This window comes from Lampetra fluviatilis, chromosome 53, assembly GCF_964198595.1.
Source record: "Lampetra fluviatilis chromosome 53, kcLamFluv1.1, whole genome shotgun sequence".
NCBI classification, from domain to species: domain Eukaryota; kingdom Metazoa; phylum Chordata; class Hyperoartia; order Petromyzontiformes; family Petromyzontidae; genus Lampetra; species Lampetra fluviatilis.
In genome coordinates this window covers 865,592-891,570 of record NC_136327.1, presented here as the reverse complement: position 1 = coordinate 891,570, position 25,979 = coordinate 865,592, and the positions used below count along the sequence as shown (strand labels likewise).

Here is a 25,979-nt window from a genome sequence, read left to right as displayed (position 1 = left end):
TTGTCCCATCGCTTCAACCCCCCCCCACCCCCTCCTCATCCCCCGCAGCCCCCCCCACCCCCTCCTCATCCCCCGCAGCCCCCCCACCCCCCCTCTTCATCCCCCGCAGCCCCCCCCCCCCACCCCCTCTTCATCCCCGCAGCCCCCCCCCCCGCCCGCATCTCCTCCTGCCCGCGGTGACGTCACCCGCCCCCGGTCCCTTTAAACGCGCGCAGAGGGGCGGCGCGTCCACAGCGCATTGCGAGGAGGAGGAGGAGGTGGACGAGGAGGAGGACGAGGAGGAGGTGGAGAGAGAGACAGAGAGAGAGAAGCAATGGCGAGCGACGCGGCTCCGTTTGGAAGCGACGCGGGCCACGGAGGAATGGGGGTGCAGGATGGAGGGGGCATCGGTGGAGGGTCACCGTGCTCGGTGGATGGCGGTGCATCCATGGTGGTGGTCGTGGGCGAATTGAGCAGTGACGAGCAGCTGAGAGTGGCTGTGGAGGATGTGGAGCGAGGTGAGTTGCAGCGGCGGTGTGTGTGTGTCTTGCGGTGTGTGTGTGTTGCGGTGTGTGTGTGCGTCTTGCGGTGTGTGTGTCTTACGGTGTGTGTGTCTTGCGGTGTGTGTGTGTGTGTGTCTTGCGGTGTGTGTGTGTCTTGCGGTGTGTGTGTGCGTCTTGCGGTGTGTGTGTGTGTCTTGCGGTGTGTGTGTGTGTCTTGCGGTGTGTGTGTGTGCGTCTTGCGGTGTGTGTGTGTCTTGCGGTGTGTGTGTGTCTTGCGGTGTGTGTGTGTGCGTCTTGCGGTGTGTGTGTGTCTTACGGTGTGTGTGTCTTGCGGTGTGTGTGTCTTGCGGTGTGTGTGTGTCTTGCGGTGTGTGTGTGCGTCTTGCGGTGTGTGTGTGTCTTGCGGTGTGTGTGTGCGTCTTGCGGTGTGTGTGTGTCTTACGGTGTGTGTGTCTTGCGGTGTGTGTGTGTGTGTCTTGCGGTGTGTGTGTGTCTTACGGTGTGTGTGTCTTGCGGTGTGTGTGTGCGTCTTGCGGTGTGTGTGTGTCTTACGGTGTGTGTGTCTTGCGGTGTGTGTGTGTCTTGCGGTGTGTGTGCGTCTTGCGGTGTGTGTGTGTGTCTTACGGTGTGTGTGTGTGTCTTGCGGCGTGTGTGTGTCCGTGTGTGTGTGTGTCTTGCGGTGTGTGTGTGTCTTGCGGTGTGTGTGTGTGTCTTGCAGTGTGTGTGTGTGTCTTGCGGTGTGTGTGTGTCCGTGTGTGTGTGTGTCAGTGTGTGTGTGTGTGTCGGGGAACGTGTCCGTGTGCGGGAGGAGCGGTGGCGCAGTGGTTAGCGCACTGCGCTACGAACCTGGCAACCTGAGATCGATTCTCGCCAAATATCACCGGGCAATGACAGCTGAACGGATCGTGGGCCTCCCGTGGGTTGACTCGGCCTGAAATAAACGCCAGGTGCGGTGTGTAAGCATCAGAACTGGGGGGAGGGGGAGAAGACAAAAGCGGTCGGGCGTGGCCCTGCCCAGACCCCCCCCCCCCGGCCGAGCGCGCCATGGCGGTCTGAATGTGCGCTGGCCAACAGCTCCTACACAACGATCTGTGCGCTCGCCAACAGCTCCTACACAACGATCTGTGCCAGGCTACACCGGCGGTGATCTTCGTCTGTGTGCATGTCGCCGCGTGGCGCGTGCCGCTGTAGGGGAGAGGCCGCACAGAGGGTAGCGCACTGCGCTACGAACCCGGCGACCCCAGTTCGATTCCAGCTCTACAAGCAATAAGCAGTGGTGAATATTTTAACCGGTCGTGAGCTTCCCCTGGATCAACTCGGCCTTAAATCAGTACCAGCTGCGGTATGACAAACATCAGCACTGGGGAAGGGGGGGGAAGGCGGCTGGGCGTGGTGTCGGCCACACCGCTCCGCCGCGTGCCGCCCTTCATCGGTGCTCACTCACAGCACTTGCCACAACAGCCTGTTAGCGGTCACATGGGGGGGGGGGGTCTTTGTCTTTTGTCTGCGGTGTGTCTGTGTGTGTGTCAGTGTGTGTGTCAGTGTGTATGTATCGGTGGGTATGTATCGGTGGGTGTGTCAGTGTGTCTGTGTGTGTCTGTGTGTGTGTATCAGTGGGTGTGTCAGTGTGTGTGTGTATCGGTGGGTGTGTCAGTGTGTCTGTGTGTGTGTGTATCAGTGGGTGTGTCTCCGTGTGTATATGTGTGTGTGTGTGTTGCTGTGTGTCTGTCTCTATGTACGTGTCTTTGTGTGTTTGTGCTTTTGTCTTAGTATCTTGAGATTTATTCGCACGCGATATGAATGGATGACTAATTGTAATTAAGGCCCCTCTGTGCGCGCGTCTAATTATCAATCACGTATTGCAATCACGTATTGTAATGAAATGCTTGCATCTATTAACGGTAAATCATGTAAAATAGCAATTATGACACGGGTAATGTCGCAGCGTATCTCATACGAGGCAAACGAACATCATCACGTCGGATCGGTCTGTCGCCAGCGTCTTCCCACTTGGGGAGTGGTGGGTGGATTTCGCGCTTTGCGCTACGAACCCGGCCACCCGAGTTCGATTCCCGCTCGTGACAAAATAACAGTGACAGCGAATATTTGAACCGGTCATGGGCCTCCCGTAGGTCGACTCAGCCTCAAATGAGTACCTGGTGCGATATGCAAATATTAACACTCGGAAGACAAAGGCGGCTGGGCATCGTCATCGCCACCCATCCCCGCATGCGCCGTTCCGGCCTTTATAGGTGCTCGCTAATAGCACTTGCCTCCATAAATCTGTGAAGGCTATACGGGGGATCTTTGTCTGTGTGTCCTCTGCTCGTATCCGTGCTCCGCGCGGGGCGTGACCCGCGCGTGTTCGCCGCATCGATCTCCCGCATCGATCTCTCCATCGGCTTAGCCCTGACCTAGCCCCAGCGTGAGAGGGCAGCCCTAGCCCTGCCTCCAACACTAGCCCAGGTCATAGCCCCAGCCCCAGCCCTAGCCCTGTCTCTAACACTAGCCCAGGTCATAGCCCCAGCCCCAGCCCTGTCTCCAACACTAGCCCAGGTCCTAACCCCAGCCCTAGCCCTGTCTCTAAGCCTAGCCCCTGTCCTATATCTAACCATAGCCCTTTCCATTATCTGCCATCCTAGCCCTAACCCCTAATCCCTAACCCCTATCTCTAACCTTCATTCTGACACGAGTACCCATGTATGAACCTAACACGAACCTCACCCATAACCCGAGCGATAGTCCCCAGCCATCGCTCTAACCCCAAACCCACGCACGAGTCACAGCCCGCACATGAACCCCGTCCATTACCCTCGCCCTAGCGCAGGCCCTAGCAGCGCTCCTAGGCCAAAGCTCATAGCCTAACACTTGACGTCATGCCAGCAGTTGTTTTAACCCTACTCCCACCAATTGTCATAGCCCTAATCATTAACCATAATCCCAGCTCTTTCCTAACCCTTGTTCCAATTCTAACCTTAACCTTGACATTAACCATAGCCCTAAATCCCTTTAGTCCAATGCCAGTTATTCCTTTGCTCTGACCATAGTTACAACCCTAACCTTGATACTAACCACAGCCCTAATCCTAATGCTAGTCTTAACTTTGACCATAACCCTAAGCCTAACCATCGTAGCCCTAACCCTCGCCTTAACTCTAGTCCTGACCTTGACCCTACAGCTCCAACCCGAACTCTAAGCCAATAAATCCAAGCACCCTGGCGCTAGTCCCAGTTCTACTGTCACTCTAATCCCAGACCTACTGTCACTCTAACCCCAGACCTACTGTCACTCTAACCCCAGACCTACTGTCACTCTAACCCCAGACCTACTGTCACTCTAACCCCAGACCTACTGTCACTCTAACCCCAGACCTACTGTCACTCTAACCCCGGTTCTCCAGCCCTGGTCCTAAACCTTGACGCTGTCTCATTCCTGCACAGCTCGTCCACTCATTGTGCAATCTCAGTGTTGTAATTTTATCAAATATTTAAGATTTTTATTAAATCACGTGGTGATTTCGTGCAGACTCTGTCCATATATCTCATCCTCATCATCCTCGTCATCATGCGTGGTGGTGGTGGTGGTAGTGGTGGTGGTAGTGGTGGTGGTGTTGGTGGTGGTGGTAGTGGTGGTGGTGGTAGTGGTGGTGGTGGTGTTGGTGGTGTTGGTGTTGGTGGTGGTGTTGGTGGTGGTGGTGTTGGTGGTGGTGGTGTTGGTGGTGGTGTTGGTGGTGTTGGTGGTGGTGGTGGTGTTGGTGGTGGTGGTGGTGTTGGCTACACTGCACGTGGCCTGTAATCCACAATTGTGGAAGCAGCAGCGAGGGTTGGTGGATCACGCAGAGAGGTCACGAAACTCCCTTCTTCGCCAGGAGAAGGCGGCGAAGTGTGGACTCATCTCCATCTGTTCCAACTCCCTTACCGTGGGCGTCGAGGATCCATCTGTATGGGATAGAGTGTTTCCCCCTTGCACGTGGGGTTTTTTTCTCTGGGTGCTGGCTAAGATATCCTATATATATAATATATAGGGAAAACAATTGAATATTATCTTATTAAACACTGCAGAGAATATTTTAACATCAAATCGGATTTTTTTTTCTGAATATCAGGAATCACAATACATATATAGTATCATTATTATTGTATAATTACTCGTGGTATTAATTGGGGCACGTGTGGGTAGTCGGTGTTATCATGGCCGCATCTCGCCCCGTAACAGCCCCGCAAGAGTGAAACACCACCATGGTCGCTTTAACGCATTCAGTCCAACAACAACAACAACCACCAGCCGTGCCTGCACCATAACAATGGTGCACACTCACAACAGCCGAGATGTCCGCCTGTGACCGAGTGTGGGGAGCGGTGGCGCGGCGATTAGCGCAACTGCGCTACGCACCCGGCGACCCGAGTTAGATTGCAATAACAGCGACGATTATCTGAACCGATTATGCCCCTCCTCACACACACTCACACACTCTCACACACACTCACACACTCACTCACACTCACACACACTCCCCTGGTCTACTTGGCCCTGAATGAAGAAGCCGGTGAGTTGTGTAATCAACATCGGCACTGGGGAGACAAAGGCGGCCGGGCGTAGTGCTGGCCACGCCCTCGTCTGCCGTGTCGACCTTCATAGGTGCTACTCGCTGACAGCACTTGCGCCAGCAGTCTGTTGAGGCTACACGGGGGACCTTTACCTTTGTGCCGTGGAAAGGCACCCGGGCACGATGGTGGTAGACTGGGTAGGTGAGTGGATGTGTGGGTGAGTGGTAGACTGGGTAGGTGAGGGGTGTGTGGGTGAGTGGTAGACTGGGTAGGTGAGTGGGTGTGTGGGTGAGTGGTAGACTGGGTAGGTGAGTGGGTGTGTGGGTGAGAGGTAGACTGGGTAGGTGAGTGGGTGTGTGGGTGAGTGGTAGACTGGGTAGGTGAGGGGGGTGTGGGTGAGTGGTAGACTGGGTAGGTGAGTGGGTGTGTGGGTGAGTGGTAGACTGGGTAGGTGAGTGGGTGTTTGGGTGAGGGGTAGACTGGATAGGTGAGTGGGTATGTGGGTGAGTGGTAGACTGGGTAGGTGAGTGGGTGTGTGGGTGAGTGGTAGACTGGGTAGGTGAGTGGGTATGTGGGTGAGTGGTAGACTGGGTAGGTGAGTGGGTGTGTGGGTGAGTGGTAGACTGGGTAGGTGAGTGGGTGTGTGGGTGAGGGGTAGACTGGATAGGTGAGTGGGTATGTGGGTGAGTGGTAGACTGGGTAGGTGAGTGGGTATGTGGGTGAGTGGTAGACTGGGTAGGTGAGTGGGTATGTGGGTGAGTGGTAGACTGGGTAGGTGAGTGGGTATGTGGGTGAGTGGTAGACTGGGTAGGTGAGTGGGTATGTGGGTGAGTGGTAGACTGGGTAGGTGAGTGGGTATGTGGGTGAGTGGTAGACTGGGTAGGTGAGTGGGTGTGTGGGTGAGTGGTAGACTGGGTAGGTGAGTGGGTGTGTGGGTGAGTGGTAGACTGGGTAGGTGAGTGGGTGTGTGGGTGTGTGGGTGACTGTGCAGTATAACGGAGTTTGCAGGGCAGAAAGTGTCCGCTAGGAAGCGGTGTGCGGTAGAACAGGGTACTTGTTAGAACCGGAAGTTCAGCTTCACTGATGTGTCCTTGAAATGGCGGGCGTTAGTATGAGATGTGCGTTAGAACAAGATGTGTGTGTACTGGTTTGTGGTTAACGGGGTGAGCGTAAGAACTCGGGGTGGTGGGCGTGCTGCCAAGGGGCGAGTCTGCAGACCTCACCGGGCTCCCCCCTCGCTCCACACGTCCCCTCGTCCTCGGGACTCCGAATGAGCCCCCCTACGAACCCCCACGACTCACACGAAGGGGGTGCATCGGAATGCGTGGGTGGGTAGGGGGGGGGGCTCTCTCCGTCCCCCATGGCCCCCAACGCTCCCCCCCCCTTCGATGCAAAATTCTGCAGTCTTGGCTGCACCCCACGTCTCCTCCCGGCAATACACGATCGGAGGGGACTGGACGGCGGAGGGATGATGATGATGATTCTAATTATAATGATGATAATGATTCTAATTATAATGATTCTAATTATAATGATGATGATGATGGTTCTAATTGCTCCTGTGTATGTGCTGTGGATACACGTTCGGTCCAATTCGCTGGCTCCACGGGTTGATAGCCGGCGGCGGTCAAGGATAGCGGAAGAGCGCGAGGCGAGGAGTGGAACTTGTCCGTGAAGACGGAGCGATGGGGCAGTCGTCTCGCGTCCAACGTTCCGGGTGGACCCCCTACGTCGCAGACACGCGGGCGATGTCGGCGGGCTGGCGGGGGGAGGTCTTCGTCCAGCAGTGGATCGCCATGGCTGATGGCGGCGATGATTATGATGATGATGAATTAGCGCTCATTCACGTGCAAGTGCTTTATTTTGCGTGGTTGGAGGCTTGGGGCCGAAACGTCGATTCCTTTGTGTGTTTCATTGAGTGATGTTGTACTTCGTAGGGAGGAGGCGAGAGAGGGAAATTAAATCCATCGCCTTTGTTGGGGCGAGACGCAGGGAGCAGCTGAGTCAGCAGAGTGCGGTGATGATTGCCCGGTGTGGGCGTGCGTCAGTCGGGGTGTCGGGAGCGGTGGTGCAGCGGTCAGCGCGCTGCGCTACGAACACGAGTTCGATTCCCGCTCACGACCAACACCAAGTGACGATTTTCTGAACCGGTTCTGGGGCTCCCCTAGGTCTACTCGGCCTCAAATGACTACCTGCTGCGATGCGTACATGTCGCCACGAAGGGAGACAAAGGCGGCCGGGCGTGGTGCTGGCCAACTCTCGTGTGCCGTGCCGGCCTTCACGGGTGTTGCTCGCTAGCAGCGCTTGCCCTCGACAGCCTGTTAGAGGCTACCCGGGGGACCTTTGTCTCCGTGTGACCTTGCTTTGATTTCTGGCCATGAACAATGTGAGTGGGAAGTGCGATCCGTGGCGCTGCCCTGGGCCGCGCGCAGTGCACACAGAGCAGCAGTCGCGCCTCCAAGTGTGCACGCCAACAAACCTCAACACATTCGCCAATGCCACTGTGTGGTCTTAAAAATATGACAGGCGACGTTTCGGGCAATGGCCCTGCTTCTAGGGTCGCGCTCATTGCACACAAAGTGCTTGCCGCATATGAACCCACAAACGCTTTGTTGATGTCGTCAAGGGGCACGCGAACTGACTGCGGTCATCCTTGCAGCAGCAGCTGTTGCTGCTGCTGCAGCTGCTGCTGCCGCTGCTGCTGCCGCTGCTGCTGTTGTCTCGCCATCGAACCACGACGGCCACCGCAGGTGCGCTGCTGAACGCGCGCGGTATATTAGGAAGCCACTGGAGATCTGCACTTTCACATCTCAATATAACTTGTTTTTGTACAAAGACAAGGATCCCTTGGGGAAAGTGTTGTTAGCGAGCAGCACCTGTGAAGGCCGGCACGGCACACGAGGGGGTGGGTGGCCAGCACCACGCCCGACCGCCTTTGTCTCCCTAGTGGCGATGTTTACTCACCGCGCCAGATGCTCATTTGAGGCCGAATCGACCTAGGGGAGGCCCGCGGCCGGTTCAAATAATCGTCACCGGTCTTGGCCGTGAGCCAGAATCGAACTCGGTTCGCCGGGTTCGTAGCGCAGCGCGCTCACCTCTCACCTCTACACTACCGCTCCCCACACACAAACACACAACAACAACTGCCATTCGCCACGAAGTGGCGATTACGTCACCACGACGCTCGTGCCAGGCTATGTGCACGTTGAGGTCACGTGAAGTGTCGAACGCCCGCTGGCAGGAGGTCACAGAATGGACCCAGGTGCCATGGGTTGAATGCTTGAGATGACTGGTCGATGCACCACCTGTGCCCCCTACCATGCCAACTCGCTGTGTTATGCGCCCGGCGCTCCGCTCGTTGTTATGAACGTCGCTCTTCTGCCCTCCGCTGTTGCTGGAGGGCGACTGCCTCCAACTGCCCAGTAGTAGCAGCAGCAGCAGCAGCAGCGTCCTTCACGAGTCTCCTCCACAGAGGCCGATCTTGACGCACCGCTGGTACTACACACACACAGCGCGGCGTACCCAGAGCAAACTGGCGCACACGAGCGGGATAACGGGGAGAGCTCCACGCGGTTGTTTGGCATCCAAAACCTGCCTCGCTGCCATCTCTCTCCTGCCGTTGGTTGGGTTTGGCAGGGTCCGTGCGGCCAACACTGCGGGTCCTGCTGCTGCTGCTGCTGCTGTTGTTGTTGTTGTTGATTCTGGCGGCACGAGCCATCACGGTGGTTGGCTGGCGCCTGGCCCGGAGTGAATGAGTTGCATTGTCGCTGCTGCTGCTGCTCGCGCGGGTTTAATGTCGTTCGTCAACTCGCTCGTCTCCGAGTGACATTTGCCGGCGTCTGCTGCCGCTGCTGCTGCCGCCGCTGCTGCTGCCGCCGCTGCTGCCGTTGCTGCTGCCCGCGTCCAACAGCCGCGAGTCAGTAACGCCGACAGAGCGCGCGCTTGGATCTCAACCTTACAGGAGGCGCCATGAAGCAGCAGCCACAAAGCCACTCGGGCTGCTGGCATGGACCGTGCCAGCAGCGATGCCTCGTGAAGAGCACAGCCTGCCGACTGCTACTCCGTGCTCCTGCTGCCCAGCTACGAGCAGACCTACCTCAACCCAACCCCTGTCAATACCAAAACCCCACTCTTTATTTCAACCACGATCATCGTATGTACAAATGTAATATTGTTGTGAAAGCGCCTTGGAGTAGGGCGCTGTATAAATCGACGTTAGATCAGATCCAGGAGAATTCTGCAGCAGCAGCAGTGAGATGGTTCAGGAGCTCGAGGCCACTGTCGAGGCTGCTGCTACTGCTGCTACTGCTGCTGTAGCTGCTGCTGCTACTGCTGCTGTAGCTCGCCACTACGAGAGGGCTTCAGCAGACAGAGAGAGTCCGTGTCGTGTCGCTCTTCCTCAACCTCCTCCGTTGAAGGAGCGCAGCCCGCAGTGGGTTCACTGTGTGGTCCATAGCTTGTGCAGCATGGCCACAGTCTCACTGCTGTGGCCTGTCTTCAATCTACAGTACCTCTAAATGTCTCTCTATGTATGGGTCTCTATACATGTCTATGTACCTCTATATTTGTATGTGTCTCTCTGTGCCCCCTATGAGTCTCCATGTATCTCTGTGTGTCTCTGTGGGTTCACTGTGTGGTCCATAGCTCGGGTTGCATGGCCACGGTCGCACTGCTGTGGCCTGTACCTTGAATTGATCGTCTACGCATTGCACTGCGCCACAAACCCGGCGACCCCGGTTCGATTCCCTCTTATGAGCAACAGCATCGCTGGGCACCTGTTGCGGTGCGCGGTGGGCATGACACATCAGCGACGGTGTTGATGGCCACCCACAGCCCCCCTCGTGCTCCGCGCCGGCCCTCGTAGGCGCTCGCAGCACTCGTCCCAACGGTCTCTGGAGGCTACACGGGGGACCTTTGTCTCTGTCTTTGCAGGCGTGCGTGGCTGGGAGGTGAACGGCCGGTCGCGCTCGCTGGACCAGCAGCTCAAGATGTTCGTGTCGCGACACTCGGCGCGATTCTCAGCCGAGATCCAAGGTACGAGACAAACCCCGGCTCGCACGAGGGCGAGCACTGGAGACGCCATCGTCGTCATCTTCATGAGCACCATCGTCGTCATCATCAGCATCATCATCAGCACCACCGTCATCATCATCATCAGCAGCAGCACCACCGTCATCATCAGCAGCGCCACCGTCATCATAATCATCAGCATCGTCATCAGCATCGCCATCATCAGCATCATCATCAGCACCACCGTCATCATCATCATCAGCATCATCAGAATCAGCACCATCGTCGTCATCATCAGCATCATCATCAGCACCACCGTCATCATCATCAGCACCACCGTCATCATAATCATCAGCATCGTCATCAGCATCGCCATCATCAGCATCATCATCAGCACCACCGTCATCATCATCAGCATCATCATCAACACCACCGTCATCATAATCATCAGCATCGTCATCAGCATCGCCATCATCAGCATCATCATCAGCACCACCGTCATCATCATCAACGTCATCATCAACACCACCACCGTCATCATAATCATCATCAGCATCGTCATCAGCATCACCATCAGCATCATTATCAGCACCACCGTCATTATCAGCATCATCAGCACCACCGTCATCAGCGTCATCATCGTCATCATCAACAGCATCGTCATCATCAGCAGCAGTAGGCTCACCATGACGAGGATCATCACCACTTCCACCGTTATCTTAACATCGCGAACATCACCATTAATACTCACCATCATAACCACCTTCATTCTGTCATCACAATCACGATCTAACATGATCTGCAGCAGCATTCTCATCAGCATCATCATCCTCATGGTCCCTTCTGCGTAGTGACGCAGCCGTCACGGTGTGCAGGCAGTGCAACTGCGCCAGGGCCCACACTGCCCGGGGCCGGTGGCGGTGGGGGGGGGATTGGACAGAGGCGTTGCACTAAGGGGCCCTGCCACTCACGCTGCCCCCCCCCCCCCCCCACTGTGTGTGCTGGTGTCTGTGGGAGTCTTCGCTGGTTGTGTATCTCCACGTGAGCCCGTGGGTCTCTCCGTGTACGAGGACGGCTCTCGATGTACGGAGCGGCGCTCTTCGTTGCGAGGCCCCGTGGGCCCCTGGCGGCCTTTAGTGCGGCCCCTGACGTGCGGCCCCCCATAATACACAACACGTGTCGACCCCCCCCCCCCCATTCATCAACATGCTGTCAAATCCCCAATGGTTGTAATAGCGTGTGGTGGCCCTCACACCGATGATGTCTCGTCGGGCGGGATGGTTGTGCCGGCGTGGTGCGGCCGGCGTGGTGCGGCTGCCCGGCGCGCCAATTCCGAGCTCGCTCGCCGCGCCTCATCGGCGATTCATGGCGCGAGGTCAACTCTCTCCGGATTCCTGGGGAGGGAGGAAGGAGAGAAAAAACAACACGCCACAAATCTCAGCGGCGGCGGCGGAGGCATCCGCGGTGTCTCGCCGGGCTTAACCCTCGCGCTGCCGGATCTCCAGCACCGGGGAGACAAAGGCGGCCGGGCGTGCTGTGTTGCCCGCCCCCCTCCACTCAGTCGTGTGCCGTGCCGGCCTTCGTTGGCGATCGCTTAAAGGCGCCTTCCCCCACCTTTTGGGGGGGGGGGGGGTCTCTGTCTGCTCGTCTCCTTGTGGGGGGTGACGCCCCAGGCCACGCGGGGTCTTCCCGTTCTTGTCCCGAGTCCTATTCGCCTCATTGCTCCAGCATGGCTGTGTCTGCTTCGCCTTTGTGGTCTTGGGTGACCCCAGGGTCTTCTCTTGCGCGTGAGAATCTCTCCTCGTCTCCTCTTGAGCTCTCACCTCGTCGCACAAAGTCAGCTTAGAACTTGAGCTCGCTCACTCACTCGCTCACCTATCCACTCAATCATTCACCCACTCGCTCACTCACTCACCCTCTCAATCATTCACCATTTACTCATTCATCTACCTACTCAATCACTCGACTGGGTGAGCGAGTGAGTGAATGAGTGGGCGAATGAGTGGGTGGGTGGGTGAGGGAGTGGGTGAATGATTGAGCGAGTGAGTGAATGAGTGAGTGAATGAGCGAGTTCATCGAGTTCCCTGTTTATTTGGCTTAACCAGGCTGGGAACTCAAGAGACCACAACGCAGTCTCATTTGCACGAGTGGCATGGATCATCTAAATGGCAAAGGCAAATAAAAGAAAGTTACAGCGACCAAGGGAATAGACACATCATGGCCGAGACGGCCGCGTTACCGAAGAAATCGATAATACCGCACGGACATCCGGTCGATATTGAAGAAAATTCATTTCCTGTGATGAAAGTTGGCACGGGCAAATTAGGTTTGAAGGTGGACGGGAAGGCAGAGAGCTCCTCAATCGAGCAGTGGATTGACCAATGGGGAGTGTGCACGTGCGCAGGTGCCTGTCGAGTAATGATTTGATGAACTGCGAGGTACGAGTCTGAGCTCTGCTCGTCAACATGAATGTCGGTGGTCGCGTTCCCCATTGCCCCCCCCCCCGCCCCCTCTGCTGGCTGCTCCGCCCGCTCCTCTTCTCCTTCCTGAAGGACAAAAAGTGTTGCACCACGAGAGCGACGACCTGCAGAGCGTGGTGCTCATCAACCCCGCCGAGGAGACAGTGTTCACAGAGGTGGGGCCCCCTCCCATACCCCCCCCCTCCACCCTCCCCTCCATCCCCCTGCATCACTCGCTCCCCTCCACCCCTACCCCCCCTCCACCCTCGACCCCCTCTCCATCCCCCTGCATCACTCCCTCCCCTACACCCCTACCCCCCCTCCATCCTAGACCCCCCCTCCCCTCCATCCCCCTGCATCACTCCCTACTCTTGATGTGCGTGAGCGTCTCAGCATCTCGGGGTGAGTATGTGTTGGTGTGTGTGACGGGATGCGTGCAGTGGAAAGAGCACTGCCCTACGAACCCTGCAGACACCAGTTCGATTCATACACTTAGGTTTTTTCGGTAAAGTCACGTAGGTAAAAAAAGAAGAATAATAAAATAAAATAATAATAAATGAAAAAATAACTAATTTAAATCACGACGTTTCGGAGGCAACACAAGTCTCCGTCTTCAGGTGGGACCGTCACAACTAAATTTACTGTGAGTAAATGTATTATTTACCTACGTGACTTTACCGAAAAACCCTAAGAGTATGAATCCTTGCAGTCACGAAAGCTTCAAATCTATAACCTGTTCGATTCCCGCTCACGGCCAATATCCAAACCGATCAATGGACCTCCCCTAGGTCCACTCAGCCTTCAACTGAGTACCTGGTGCAGTGAGTAAACCCCATCAGCATTCGGGGGTGGGGGAGACCGCCATTCACCTTCATGAGCCGAGTCGGCCTCACAATCGGCGCTCGCTAACGGGGTCACAGCACTTGCCCCACGGGCCGGGTGAGGCTATACGGGGAGGCGGGATCCTTCTCCCTTGGCTTTGCGTGGCGGCTTCTTCTGCTTCTGTTGCCTTTGAGTTTCGATTCGTGTCCTCCTGTGCCCCAGGTCGGCCCTGTAGGCGCGTGATTCGTGTCCTCCTGTGCCCCAGGTCGGCCCTGTAGGCGCGTGATTCGTGTCCTCTGTGGGAGTGGTGATCACGAAGCCACTGGAGCTATGCACTCCTAAATACAAATTGGAAACTCATTTCTTTAGGGTTCAGTTTGTTGTCCCCCCCCTCACCTCCGATTAGTGTGATTGGCTACGTACGATGCTAAAGAAGTTCAACATACTTAGTTTGAGGTAGGGATAGCCTCGGGAGTGATGCCAGGGCTATAATTTGGGGTATTTGAGGTGGCAGGGTAACATCGTGTTCGTGGTAGTATCGGGGGTGGTGTTGGGGTAGATGTTGGGATTGTGCTAGGGGTCGTGTTTAGCTGTAGGGGTACCTTACTCTTTGGTTCATTCGGTAAAGTCACGTCGGTGAAAATAATAATAAAATTAAATTAAAAAGTGAAAAAACAACTAAATAAAATCACGACGTTTCAGGCACAACACAAGCGTCCTTCATCAGGTGGGGACCACCACAGCGAGAACAGTTGCTGAGGTTTGCCAACGAGGTGGCTTTGAGAAGAGTTTATATAGCTGAGGAGGGGGGGGACGAGGGCGGGGTGAGTGTGGGGGCGGGGCGTGGGCTATGGAGGCCAATCCTCAGGGTGGACGTGATGCTCCTGTACATCGGATGGGGGGGGGAGTGGGATGGGGGGACACATTTGCACGATTGAAACACTGCACGTCAAATTTCCTAGTGATGGTAGTGAGCAAGGCTGGGAATAAAATACTGGAGATGTGGATATGAATATAAACTATAAGGCAGCTAAAGTTTAACTTGGTTAACAACATCCATCCAATGATTGCTCAATTTGAATCCATCCTCTCGGTTGAAGTTGTGTCTATGTTTGTATATCTGGATGGCTTCATGGACAAATCTTATGAAGGGCGCTTGTGTTGCGCCCGATACATCGTGATTTAATTTACTTGTTTTTTCACTTTATTTTATTTTATTATTATTTTCACCTGCGTGACTTTACCGAAAGAACCAAATAGTATGGATCCTTGCAGTCGCGAAAACTTCAAATCTAGAATTCAGGGGTACCGTTAGGATCGTGGCATGCGTCACGCGCGTCTGCATTATGTGACCAGCATGCAAGGGGGTATTAGCCCCCCCTCCCCCCGCCGCTCTTCAAGCTCACGCGTGTGCCCCCCCCCCGCGTGTGCCCCCCCCCGTGCCCCCCACTTAGGTCCGAGCCCTGGTCGCGGGCGCGTGCCGCCACAAGCTGCTCGTCCTGGCCGGCTGCTGCTACGAGGACTCGGGGGACCTGTGTCTCCGCGACGGCTTCTTCACCCCCGACTCGCTCGCCGACATCATCTTCTCCGAGCCCGAGGTTCCCCCCCCGACCCCCACCCCCCCCCACACGATCACGATGCCAACCCAAACTCTATCCGTGACCCTGCGCAGTGGAGTTAAACGAAACTCGCTACGCTGATTTGAAATGCGGAGAGAAAACCCGGAGCACCTGGAGAAAAATCCACGTGACAACGGGGAGAGAGAGACACGCAACCTCCAAATATACAGCAGCAGGCGTCAGGGTCGGGATTGAACCCACGACCTCTTGCATACCAGGCGAGGTAGTCAACATCTCCTAGTCACCGTGGCACCCCAAGTACAATCCTAACCCCAACTCTGTCCCTAATCCCTACCCCTGGGCCCCCACAAGCGTATCCATTAACCCAAACCCCGAGCAAGTGCAGTGTCCACCCCTGTGCAGTGTCAACGCGAGCGCTACCACAGCCCTAACCCTGGCACACTCCCGACCCCGCGGTCTTGCCCCCCTCCCCGCCCCCCCCCCTCACCGCCCCCCACCCCTCCCCGCCCCCCTCCCCCTCCCCTTCACCGCCCCCCCCTCCCCGCCCCCCCCCTCCCCGCCCCCCTCCCCCTCACCGCCCCCCCCCAGGTGACTGAGCCCCCGAGCTCCCCCGAGCTCCCCCCTGACCGCCCCCGCCTCACCCTGCACTGTCCTCGCCGTGGGGGGTGGCACGCGCTCTCCTCGCCGGCACTCGAGCACCTGCAGCAGGTGAGCGAGCGAGTGTACAGGTGTGTGTAGTGGTGTGTAGGTGTGTAGTGGTGTGTGTAGTGGTGTGTGCAGGTGTGTAGTGGTGTGTGCAGGTGTGTGTAGGTGTGTAGTGGTGTGTGCAGGTGTGTACAGGTGTGTGTAGCTTTGTAGTGGTGTGTTCAGGTGTGTGTACAGGTGTGTGCAGGTGTGTAGAGGTGTGTGTAGTGGTGTGTGTAGGGGTGTGTGTAGGTGAGTGTGTGTGTAGGTGAGTGTGTGTGTAGGTGAGTGAGTGTACAGGTGAGTGAGTGTACAGGTGTCCCCTATGATACCCCATGTCCTCCGTGATGACCCTGAATCTCCTGTGACCCCCCCGTGACCCCCCGTGACCCCCCGTGCCCCCCCCCCCGTGTGCGCTGCAGGAGCTGCTGGAGGTTTGTGTGAACCCCGAGCCGCTGCTGCCCCCCACCGAGGGGCTGCTCGAGTTCACCGAGTACCTCTCCGAGTCCCTGGAGGTGCAGGGCCCCTTCGACCTCCTGGAGCCCCCCACGTCCGGGGGATTCCTCAAGGTGCAGCGGAGAGCCCCGGGGGGGGGGGGCGGCGGGGGGGGTCGCCGCCTTGCCCACAGTCGGCCCAGGTCAGGGGTCGGCAACCGGCGGCTCCGGAGCCGCGTGCGGTGGCTCTTGAAGTGACCGCTTCATGGCGCTACTTATTATTGAGGTTTATTTAATTCACCGAATTCGACAAAAATGCCTCCTTGTTATTTTCGTTGCCGACCCGTGGCCTAGGCCTTCTCTCAGCCCATCATACCTCCTCGGGTCGATAAACTGTTCTGTCATCACCACCGAGTTCAACACGGCAACAGTTTCCTGCTGCCACCCGAATACACGCGCCAATGCCAAGTTGTAAATTGACCAGGACGGCCACTGGATTGGAGCCTTCTGTGACAGGCGGCCAACGCGCTACGGCAGCGCCCGCATCACCATCTTGAATCCACTGCTGGATGAGGGCCTCCCCCCAACGCGACGTTGCAGTGGTAGGGGGTATTTGACCATACTTCACCACACCGGTCAGGGGTGCGGGTCGGGTTGGGAAAGGCATAGGGACGTAGACCCGGGTGCATAGATGTAAAGCACAACAATGTGAGTTGTGGGTGGTGGGGGTTGGGGTGTTTGTTAATTGACCACGCATCCACCAAACATCTCGTCTTGAATAGCGAAGGTGAACGTGTATGTCCACTCCCCCCCCCCCCCCGCATGGTGGACCAGCTGACTCGCCCCTGCTGCTACATCTTCCCCGGGGGAAGAGGCGACTCGGCGCTCTTCGCTGTCAACGGCTTCAACATCCTCCTGGACGGGGGCTCCCACCCCAGCTCGGGACTCTGGAAGTTGGTGAGGAGGGTGGGGGGGGGGGGGCAGTGGGGGGGGGGGGGTGCAGTGGGGGGGGGGGGGATGGTGGGGGGGCGACTCTTCCACATTGACCAGACGTGTTGGAAGAGGAGGAGTACAATGACAAAGATCCCCCATATAGCCTTTAACAGACTGCTGGGGCAAGTACTGTTAGTGGGCACCTATTCAGGCTGGCACGACGCACCGAGAGGGTGGGGTGGCCAGCACCACGCCTGGTCGCCTTTGTATCCCCAGTGGTGATGTTTACACATCGCACTAGATACTCAGTTTAAGGCTGAGTCGACCTAGAAGAAGCCCAGGAGCGGAGTGCACTAACCACTGCGCCACCGTTCCCCACGGTAGCGAAGTATCCAAACTCCACCATACGTTACCTGCCGATCACAGACTAACTGGTGGACCACATGTTCCAAGATGCTTAGTTAGTGTGGAGGAGTAGGCCAAAACACCCTCTCTCTAGAAGGGCTCTCTAGGTTTCCGTATAGCAGTGGCCTGAGCGAGCACTTGCAGGGCTGCGTCTTCATCCTTTAGTATACAACGCCACGCTTACTACCCTTGTGTGGCGCTGCTGGCGGTCTTTGCTCTGCGTTGTGGCAAAACGACCTCACCCGAGCATGGCGCCAGAAGGAGAGCAATCCTCGAGTGAACGAGGCTTTCTTATTATTCCTCCCTCCCTCTGCTCCTCTTCCTCCTCATCCCCCCACCCTCGTCCTCCCCGTAACCCCCCCCCCCCCCAGGTTCGCCACCTGGACCGGGTGGACTCGATGTTGATCACGCACGCCGGCGCCGACAACCTCCCGAGCGTGAACAGCCTCCTGCAGCGCAAGGTGGCGGAGGGCGACGAGGAAGCCTCGCAGGGCTCCACCTCGCCCAGCGAGTGGATGAAGAACCTCGTCTCCCCCGAGATCGGCGTCGTCTTCTTCAATGCGCCCGACCTTCCTCCTCACCCTCCTTCCTCCTCCTCGTCGGCCAGCGCCCCGTCAGCCCGCACGGCGGCGCAGGAGGCGCGGCTCACGGTGCAGCTCCTGCAGAAGCTCTGCATCAAACCCGAGCCGCTCTTCCGACCCCCGGCCTCCGACGCCCTGAAGCCGGTGACGCTCTTCCACAAGATGGGCGTGGGCCGCCTGGACATGTACGTGCTCAACCCGGTGGGTGACAGCGAGGAGCTGCGGCGCTTCGTGCGGGGCTGGGCCCGCGACCCCGGCGGCCCCGGCACCGCGCCGCCCTTGAACCACGCGACGTCCATCTCGGCGCTCGTGGTGTGGCACCCCGTGGCGCCGTGCGAGAAGACCGTGCGCGTCCTGTTCGCCGGCTCGGCACCGCAGGGCAAGATCCTCGAGGGCCTCGACAGGCTGCGGCACCTGGACTTCCTGCGCAGGCCCGTGGTCACGGAGAAAGACCTCGCGGCGGGCCACGAGAAGGAGGACGCGGCGGCGGGGCCGGCGTCTCGGCCGGCCGGCGACAGGGCGCCGCCGCCTCCGCCGGGAGGCCCGCGGGGGGGCGCGGGGGGGGACCGGGGCCTGGGTCACGTGAACGCCGACAGAAGCGAGGCGGTGAAGAGCTGGCGGGCCGAGCCGGCCGAGGAGGAGGCGGCGGCGGGGTCGGCGTCCGTGGCCCCGAGCGAGGCCGCGGTTCCCGAGAACCGGCAGGAGAAGAGGGAGGCCGTGCCGGCGGAGAGCAAGAAGATGCAGAAGGTCCCGAAGAAGATGGTGAAGGATCCGCAGGAGAGGCTGAAGAGGGCAGACAGCGTCAGCCAGAAGGAGAAAGAGGGAAAGCAGCCGAAGAAGGAGTTGAAGCGGGAGAAGGACGTGACGAAGGAAGTGAAGCGTGACGATGTGAAGAGAGCGGAGCGGAAGGTCAGAGTCGACAAGAAGGAGCTGAAGAAGGAAGAGGTGAAGAGGGAGGTGAGGAGGGAGGTGAGGAGGGAGTCGTCACTCTCGTCCAAAACGGAGGAAGAGCCGAAGAAGACGGCCAGGGCCTCGGAGGGGAAGGTGAAACGAGAGGCCAAGGAGGTGAAGAAGGACGTTCGCAAGCCAACCAAGAAGACCCCGGAGAAGCCGCTCAAGAGGGAATCTTCCCTGAAGGAGACGGCGCCCGTCGCCACAAAGACCGCAGACAAAGCCAAAGCGAAGGTGGACAAGAAGAAGGCCGACGGCCCAGCCAGGAGTACCACGGTGACCGCTCCGAACGTGGCGCCGTCACCCGCCCTGGCCACACTCCACACAAAGATGGAGCAGCAGCTGGAAAGGTCCCGCATGTCCACACCTGAAGATCTGACCCGTGACTTCGAAGACCTCAAGCAGGTGGAAGGGGAGGTGGGGGAGGAATCCGGCTTGGAGATCATCGATAAGGGAGATGTCCCTGTGGAAGATGAGGTCCTGGAGGACCGGAGTCCTGAGACGCCGCTGTCCAAGGAGGACATCGTCCCGAGCATCGGCGAAGAGCCCTGCTTCTGCACCGCACTCTCCACGGAATCCCCCGACGAAGGGATCGCAGCCACGGACGGCGAAGCCGAGCTCGAGTCCTCGCCTCCCGAAGAGTCGGGCGGTGAGATCAAGGTGGGGAAAGGAGGCGTGGGCCGAGAGGAGGGGGAGGAACGTGAAGTGGCGGCGGTGGTGGAGGCGGAGCAGGAGGAGGACGATGCTTTCGGGGAATCTTCCGACACGGGGGACTACGAGGAGAAGGCCGAGACCGAAGACAATGACGAGCAGGAGTTCAAAGAGAGGGACAGCACGCGGAACGACGCGAACAACGACGCGGGGCAAAAGCCGGGCCCGGGCGGCGGCGAAGCCTCCGAGGGTCCTGGAGACCGCGGTGGCGACGAGGCCAGCGGTGCCATCACGGGAGACGCCACGAGCTCCGCTCGCCCCGGAGCGCCGCGGGATTCTGATAGCCGGACCGATTCGGACGGAGCTGCCAACCAGGCCGACGCGGAGAGCTCCGATGAAGAGCCTGAACGACGCGAGGACGGCGGCGGCGATGACGAACAAGAAGAAGCTGCTGCTTTCGAACGCGAACGTGAAAAAGTGTCGTCAAATCTGACAGAAAACTTCCCCACGAGCGGTGGCAAAGTGCCGTCTGCACCATTGCACTACCCTGCCGCGGATAATCTGTCCACCTACCTAGAGATGGAGTCTCTGGCCTTCGTAGGGAACCAGACACTTGGGAACGGAGCCGCTGGGAACGGAGCCGCTGGTAACGTCCACGCGACGAAGCTCCACGTGGACCTAGCAAACCCAGCGTGGTTGGAGAGGGAGCGCCTCGACAGCGAATCGTCCTCCACGGTGACCCGCACGGAGGAGACGCAGGGCAAGGACTGCATCGTCTCGGCACACACGATATCTCCCACCTCTTCCATCGAAGAAGACAGGTCCTTTCAACTGCAGCCTGCGAAATTCTGCCTTGCCAACGTGGCCAAGAATGGCGAGGAGGGAGGGGAGGGAGGGCAGCTGTTCCGGCGAGGTTCGGCGAGCAATGGAAGTCCCCAAAAGAGCCCGGTTCCTCCGTCGCCGCTCCTCAAGACCCCCGGCAGCGAGCGGAGCGTGAACTTCGACCTGACACCCACCGAGATCAGGACGACGCTAGACCGGAACATCCTTAACTTTGAGCAGAAGCTCAACAATTCGCTGAATGATCATATCATTGACGAGACTACGGCCTTCCGCCCGGACTCCCACGCGGTCTCTCCGCCGGCCAGCGCCGGCCACACGCCGTTCTACCAGTCTCCCGTCGAGGAGAAGTTCAGCATGGTGCAGGCGGAGGTCGTGGATGCGACCGTGCCAGGCGCGGCGCCACCCAGCGCCACGAGCCCTGACGGGGAGCAGAACGTGAGCCCCATGGACGAGCCCGTGCCGGACTTTGTCCACTCCGACGAGAAAGTGCTGTCCCCCATGCGCAGCCCCCCGCCTCTGGGCTCCTGCTACCGGCCGCCATCCTGCCAGTCGTCCGCGTCTGAGGAGGAGTCCTCGGGCGGGAGGGATCGGGGCTCGTCGACCACTCCCGAGGCCGCTGAGGCCGCCGGCCCCCCCAAGCTGGACCTGAAGGAGTTCGAGTCGCTGACCGGCGAGGGCGGCGCGCCGAAGAGCACGAGGTCGCTGAGCTTCGACAAGATTCCCCCGTCACTGGGGGTCGCCGCCGACTTCCCCTCGCTCAGCCCCTTCGAGGAGGCGCGGCCGCCGCTCGGCTCGGGCCCGGCCACCGTCGGAGAGGGCGACCGGGCGCAGAGGGCGTCCAGCCGGAAGCACGAGGGGTCTCTGTCGCAGCAGCCGCGGTCTTCCTCGGAGAGGTCGCTGTCGCCCGTGGAGGAGAACATCGTGGGGCCAGGCTACATCCAGTTCGAGGCCCCGTCGCCCGAGTCCCAGGGCCCCCGTCGCCCGAGCAAGGCCAATGTGGTGCTCATCCCGGGAAGCGCCGTCGAGAAGCGGGCCCCGCCGGAGAAGGAGTGGCGCTACTTCACGGTCGACGACTGCCGCGATCCCCCCGAGCGGGAATCGGCAGTGATGGGGCGTGGAGAAGAGCGTTCACACGAACGTGAAGCGGCCCCTCGAGCCGTGGCCAACGGCCCCACAGAGGTGGACTTCTCCCCGTCGGCGGAGGGCCCAGGGCCTTGCCTCCTCTCCGACGCGAAGCTGGGGTGGGGCAACGCCCCGCCGGGCCCCGTCGCACGACCCGAGCCCGTCCTCAACCTGAGTTTGCGCAAATCCGACAACTCCCCCGAGTCGTCCACGCCGGAGGGCGACCCCTTAGAGAGCGGCGGCCGTGGGTCTCCCCGTGGGGGGAGCGGCCCCTCGCCTGAGGGGTCCCCCGCTGGGTACCCTGTCGTGGAGCTCGCCAAAACGCCCGACGCGGCCCCCGAGGAGGAGCCGGAGTCGGGCCGCTGGCCCTTGATCGAGTCCGTGACGTCGCCCTCGGACCCGTTTGCCGGCTCCCCGCTCACCTCGCCCATCGTCGAGGAGGTAGCCTCTCCGGAATTGTCGAGGAACTCCTCGTTCAGGTCCTCCTCCCGCACCCTCGAGGGGCCGTCCGTTGTGGAGGTGCCGTCGCCCCGAGCCCACCGTGACAACGCGCCGGCCGTCCCGGCACGCGGTGACGGCGCGCCGTGCGACCAGGGGAACGACTCGACTGGCCGCAGAGCTCGCAGCGACGACGACGATGACAACGACGATGGTGGCAGTGGGTTTCTTATCAGCGAGGCTGCACCTCTTGCTGCCGTCGACTTGTGCCTCGTGTCTCCCTGCGAGTTCAAGCACGCGAGGGCATCGCTGTCTCCGATGTCCGATGGGGACAACCGACGTGGCGACCGACCGTGGAGCCCAGGAGGTTGGGACCGTGGAGAGAAACGAGAAGAAGATGAAGAAGGCAGAGGCGGCATCTTGGTGAGCGAGGCCGGGCCCTTGTGCGGGCCCGTCGGGACGCCGCCGCCACCGCCGCCGCCGCCAGCTGCATCCCGTCACCACCACCACACCCACCACCGCCACCACCACGACGACGACGACACGCCGCCCTCGTCCGTCAGCGAGTCGCTGCCCACGCAGACGGACTCGGACGTGCCCCCCGAGACGGAGGAGTGCCCGTCCATCACAGCCGACGCCATGCTGGACTCGGACGACGACTCGGAGTGCCTGCCCGCCGACAAGCCGGCGCCGGCCCCGCCGCCTCCCCCGGCGCCTTCGTCCGACTTCCGGCATCCGGCGGCGGTGACGGCGGCGCCGCCGGATCCCCGCCCGCCGGCGCGGGACCCCGGCGTGGCCATGGTCGACCCCGAGGTGGCGACGCCGCCGGACGGGCAGCTCAAGCGGGAGCCCGGGGAGAAGGCCGCCAAGGGTCGCAAGGCGACGGCTGCGCCCTCCTCGCCGGGCCGGAGGTCGCACGCCAAGGCCAGGGCAGCCGGGGTGGCGACGGGCGCGGGGAAGGAGGAGGAGAAGAAGAAGGCGAAGAAGAAGAAGGAGGAGGAGGAGGATGTGGAGAAGGATGCGGCGAAGAGCCCCAATGGGAAGACGCGGGCACGGGTTGACGGGAAGGCGGCCGGCACGGGTGAGGCTGCCCTTCAGCAGCAGCAGTAGCAGCATCACTATTATCATCAGTACCAGCATCACTATCACCATCAGCAGCAGCAGCACCACCACTATCAGCAGCAGCAGCACCACCATCAGCAGCAGCAGCATTGTCTGCATCGCCATCGTCACCAGCAGCGTCATGGCTCGTTGCTGTTGCTGCCAGCAGAGCGCGCTCGGCTCCCCCTCCCATCGTGGCGAGCCCTGCGCGTGATCCCCTTGCGAGCTCCCCTCGATTGACATCGCTTCCCCGCCGTGTAACCGCGTATCTGTACACCCTGTTTACCTGCCACCTGTTTACCTGCCACCTGTTTACCTCGTCACCTGTGCGCACAGTCACCTTTATATCCTGTCACCTGTGTACCTGTACTCCTGTGCCCATGTGTGTGTGTGTGTCCGTGTGGGTGTGTGGGAGACAAAGGCGGCCGGGCGTGGTGTTGGCTACCCACCCCCTCGTGTGCCGTGCCGGCCTTCACAGACGCTCGCTAACAGCACTTGCCCCTACAGTCTGTTAATGCTATACGGGGGATCTTTGTCTTTGTGGGTAGCGGTAGTGTAGCGGTAAACTTGCTGTACTACGAACCCGTCGACCCGACTTCGATTCCCGCCCATGGCCAACACCAGTGACCATTATCTGAATCAGTTCTGGGCCTCCCATAGGTCGACTCAGTCTTAAATGAGTACCTGGCGTGGCGTGTAAACGTCACCACTGGGGAGACAAAGGCGGCCGGGCGTGGTGGGTGACCACACCACCCCCCACCGTCCCGGCCGCCGCAGGTGCTGCTCGCAAACAGCCACTCGCCCCGGCGGTCTGTCAAAGTCGACACACGCGGGGGGGAAGGGGGGGATCTTTGTCTTTGCGTGTTCACGTGCGGTGTGCCCCCCCCCCCCCCACTCTGCGTTGTGCCGCTGCAGGCGCGGGGCGCTCCTCCCCGCGGGGGGCCGCCCCCCTCCCCGTGCACGTGGACCTCGCGTTCGTGCCGGGGCACGCCGCGCCGGGGGCCTGCGACGCCGAATTCTTCCGGCGGGTGCGAGCGGCGCACTACGTGGTGAGCGGCGCGCACGCGGGCGCCAGCCAGCCCTGCCGCGCCGTGCTCGACGCGCTGCTCCGGGGGAAGGCCACCTGGGGGGGCGACGCGCAGGTGAGCCGGGGGAATGGGAGGGCGGAGGTGAGGGTGGAGTGCTGATTCAACGCAGCTCACAGTTCTGTTGCCGGCACGCACACACCTGTGTCACCTGTACAGTACGCACCTGTCACCTGTACAGTGCGCACCTGTGTCACCTGTACAGTGCGCACCTGTGTCACCTGTACAGTGCACACCTGTGTATCACCGTGACTGATCGTGGTGGTGTGGGGGGGTCCAGGTGACGGTGGTGCCCACGCACGACACGGAGGTGCTGCGCCAGTGGTTCCACGAGACGCGCGAAGAGCAGCGCCGCCTGCACGTCGCTGTGCTCGCCGCCAACAGCACCGTGCTCATGCAGGGCGAGGCGTTCCCCGCCTGCAAGGTCGAGTTCTGAGAGTTCCGCCAGGAGCGTGGTGGGGGGGGCTGGGTGGTTGAGAGGGGGTGGGGGCCTCCATCGTCATACAACGACGCCTCACGACCGGCCACGATCAGAATTTCAAAATATTTATTTGTACAACACTCCCCCCACAAGGTGCACACCATCTCGACATGTAGCGAGAGATACAGCCACGCCGTCTACTTACAGAGAGAGAGATCGAACCCCAGCGTGCAAGGTCAGGGCCTGAGTCGCAGGGTTCACCCAACCCCGAATGTCATCCATGTACACCCCTGGCATGCGGCGTCAGAGACGTCCCAGACCACAGGGGCCACCAGCGGCCACAACACCCCCCCCTTTACCGCAGGGCGGCCACACCATCGATCTTACACGGGCGTCACCACCTCTCGCGATGCTGCGATGTCATATCCACGACCCCCCCTCCCGCCTCGCCCCCCACCACTGCCCACCCCAGACTTGGGGATCACGAAACAGGGACCCCTGACCCCACCCCCCGCTCCCCTCCACTGTTCTGTGCGGCTGAGCGGGGTGGACATTTCACGCTCGCAGCGGTCACGAATTTGAAACGCAGCCGAGTGTTCGCGCTAAATCTATCCGTGTCGTCAAGGCCCTCCACCACCCGGCACGGCCAAGCAAATCACAACGCCACGTGCTGTACGCGCGGAGTGACTAAGTCACCGTGATGACAAGGGGACAATCGTCGGGCCCCGAGTCTCGGTGCGGTCGAGGGGGCTCGTCCCCACGGGCTGTGCGCCTGTGTCGCTGTCGGCGCGGTGCAGATCACGTGGCTCCACGTGGCTCCACGTGACCTGCACCAGCCGCGCGGTGATGGAGCGCGGTGCTCGCCCTGTCGTGGCGGCGCAGGTTGTGGTGAAGTGCATGATGGGTGAAGTGGTTCGGGAATGGTCACGACGATGTCCAGCCCTGACCCTTAACCCTTACCCAGACCCTCAACCCCAATGCTATCCCTAACCCCGTAACCTAACCCCTACATCCAAGTGGGTGGGGGAGGGAGGACACCACAGATCTGCTAGGAGTGTACAGTGTAGAGAGGAGGAGAGGGATCGTGTGTGCCGGTGTGGAGGAGGGGAGGAAGATCTCCCGGTGCTCGTGTGTGTGGGGGTCGTTAATGAGTTGTGCGGGGGGGGGGGGGTGGGGGGGTGGAAGGATGGGGGGCAGAGTACGGGCATCACTGCTAGACGAGTGAGTGGGGGTCCCCTGTGCCCCCCTCCCCCGCGCCCCCGGCTCCGTCCGTGGCTGTGTGTCCATTGGACGGCAGCAGGCAAAGGGGCAGCCCTGCAACAGCCTTGCTCACGCCACTGCTCGCGGGTGGGACCTCCACTTAGAGGGAGCATCTGGAGGGTACTTGGCCTACCACGTTGGCCATGGCGTGGGGGGAGAGGTGGGAGTAT

The 25,979-nt window shown here is 59.9% G+C and overlaps 1 protein-coding gene across 1 annotated transcript; it reads left to right on the top strand.

The window, feature by feature from the left end:
- Window positions 1-207: 207 nt before the first annotated feature.
- LOC144949237 (microtubule-associated protein 1B-like) lies at window positions 208-25,686 on the top strand. Its single transcript, XM_078879135.1, has 10 exons — window positions 208-497; window positions 9,962-10,063; window positions 12,592-12,674; window positions 14,775-14,918; window positions 15,489-15,608; window positions 16,007-16,153; window positions 16,853-16,975; window positions 17,728-23,023; window positions 23,959-24,185; window positions 24,409-25,686. Exons 1-10 carry the CDS (start codon window positions 314-316, stop codon window positions 24,562-24,564), a joined length of 6,582 nt encoding a protein of 2,193 aa, XP_078735261.1. The 5' UTR covers window positions 208-313; the 3' UTR covers window positions 24,565-25,686.
- The last annotated feature ends 293 nt before the right edge of the window (window positions 25,687-25,979 follow it).

Bases quoted from the DNA above. Each gene is read 5' to 3' on its own strand.
- LOC144949237 (XM_078879135.1), top strand. From the start codon at position 314: ATGGCGAGCGACGCGGCTCCGTTTGGAAGCGACGCGGGCCACGGAGGA. The intron at 498-9,961 runs GTGAGTTGCAGC...CTGTCTTTGCAG, and splicing joins TGTGGAGGATGTGGAGCGAG to GCGTGCGTGGCTGGGAGGTG. The intron at 24,186-24,408 runs GTGAGCCGGGGG...GGGGGGGTCCAG, and splicing joins CCTGGGGGGGCGACGCGCAG to GTGACGGTGGTGCCCACGCA.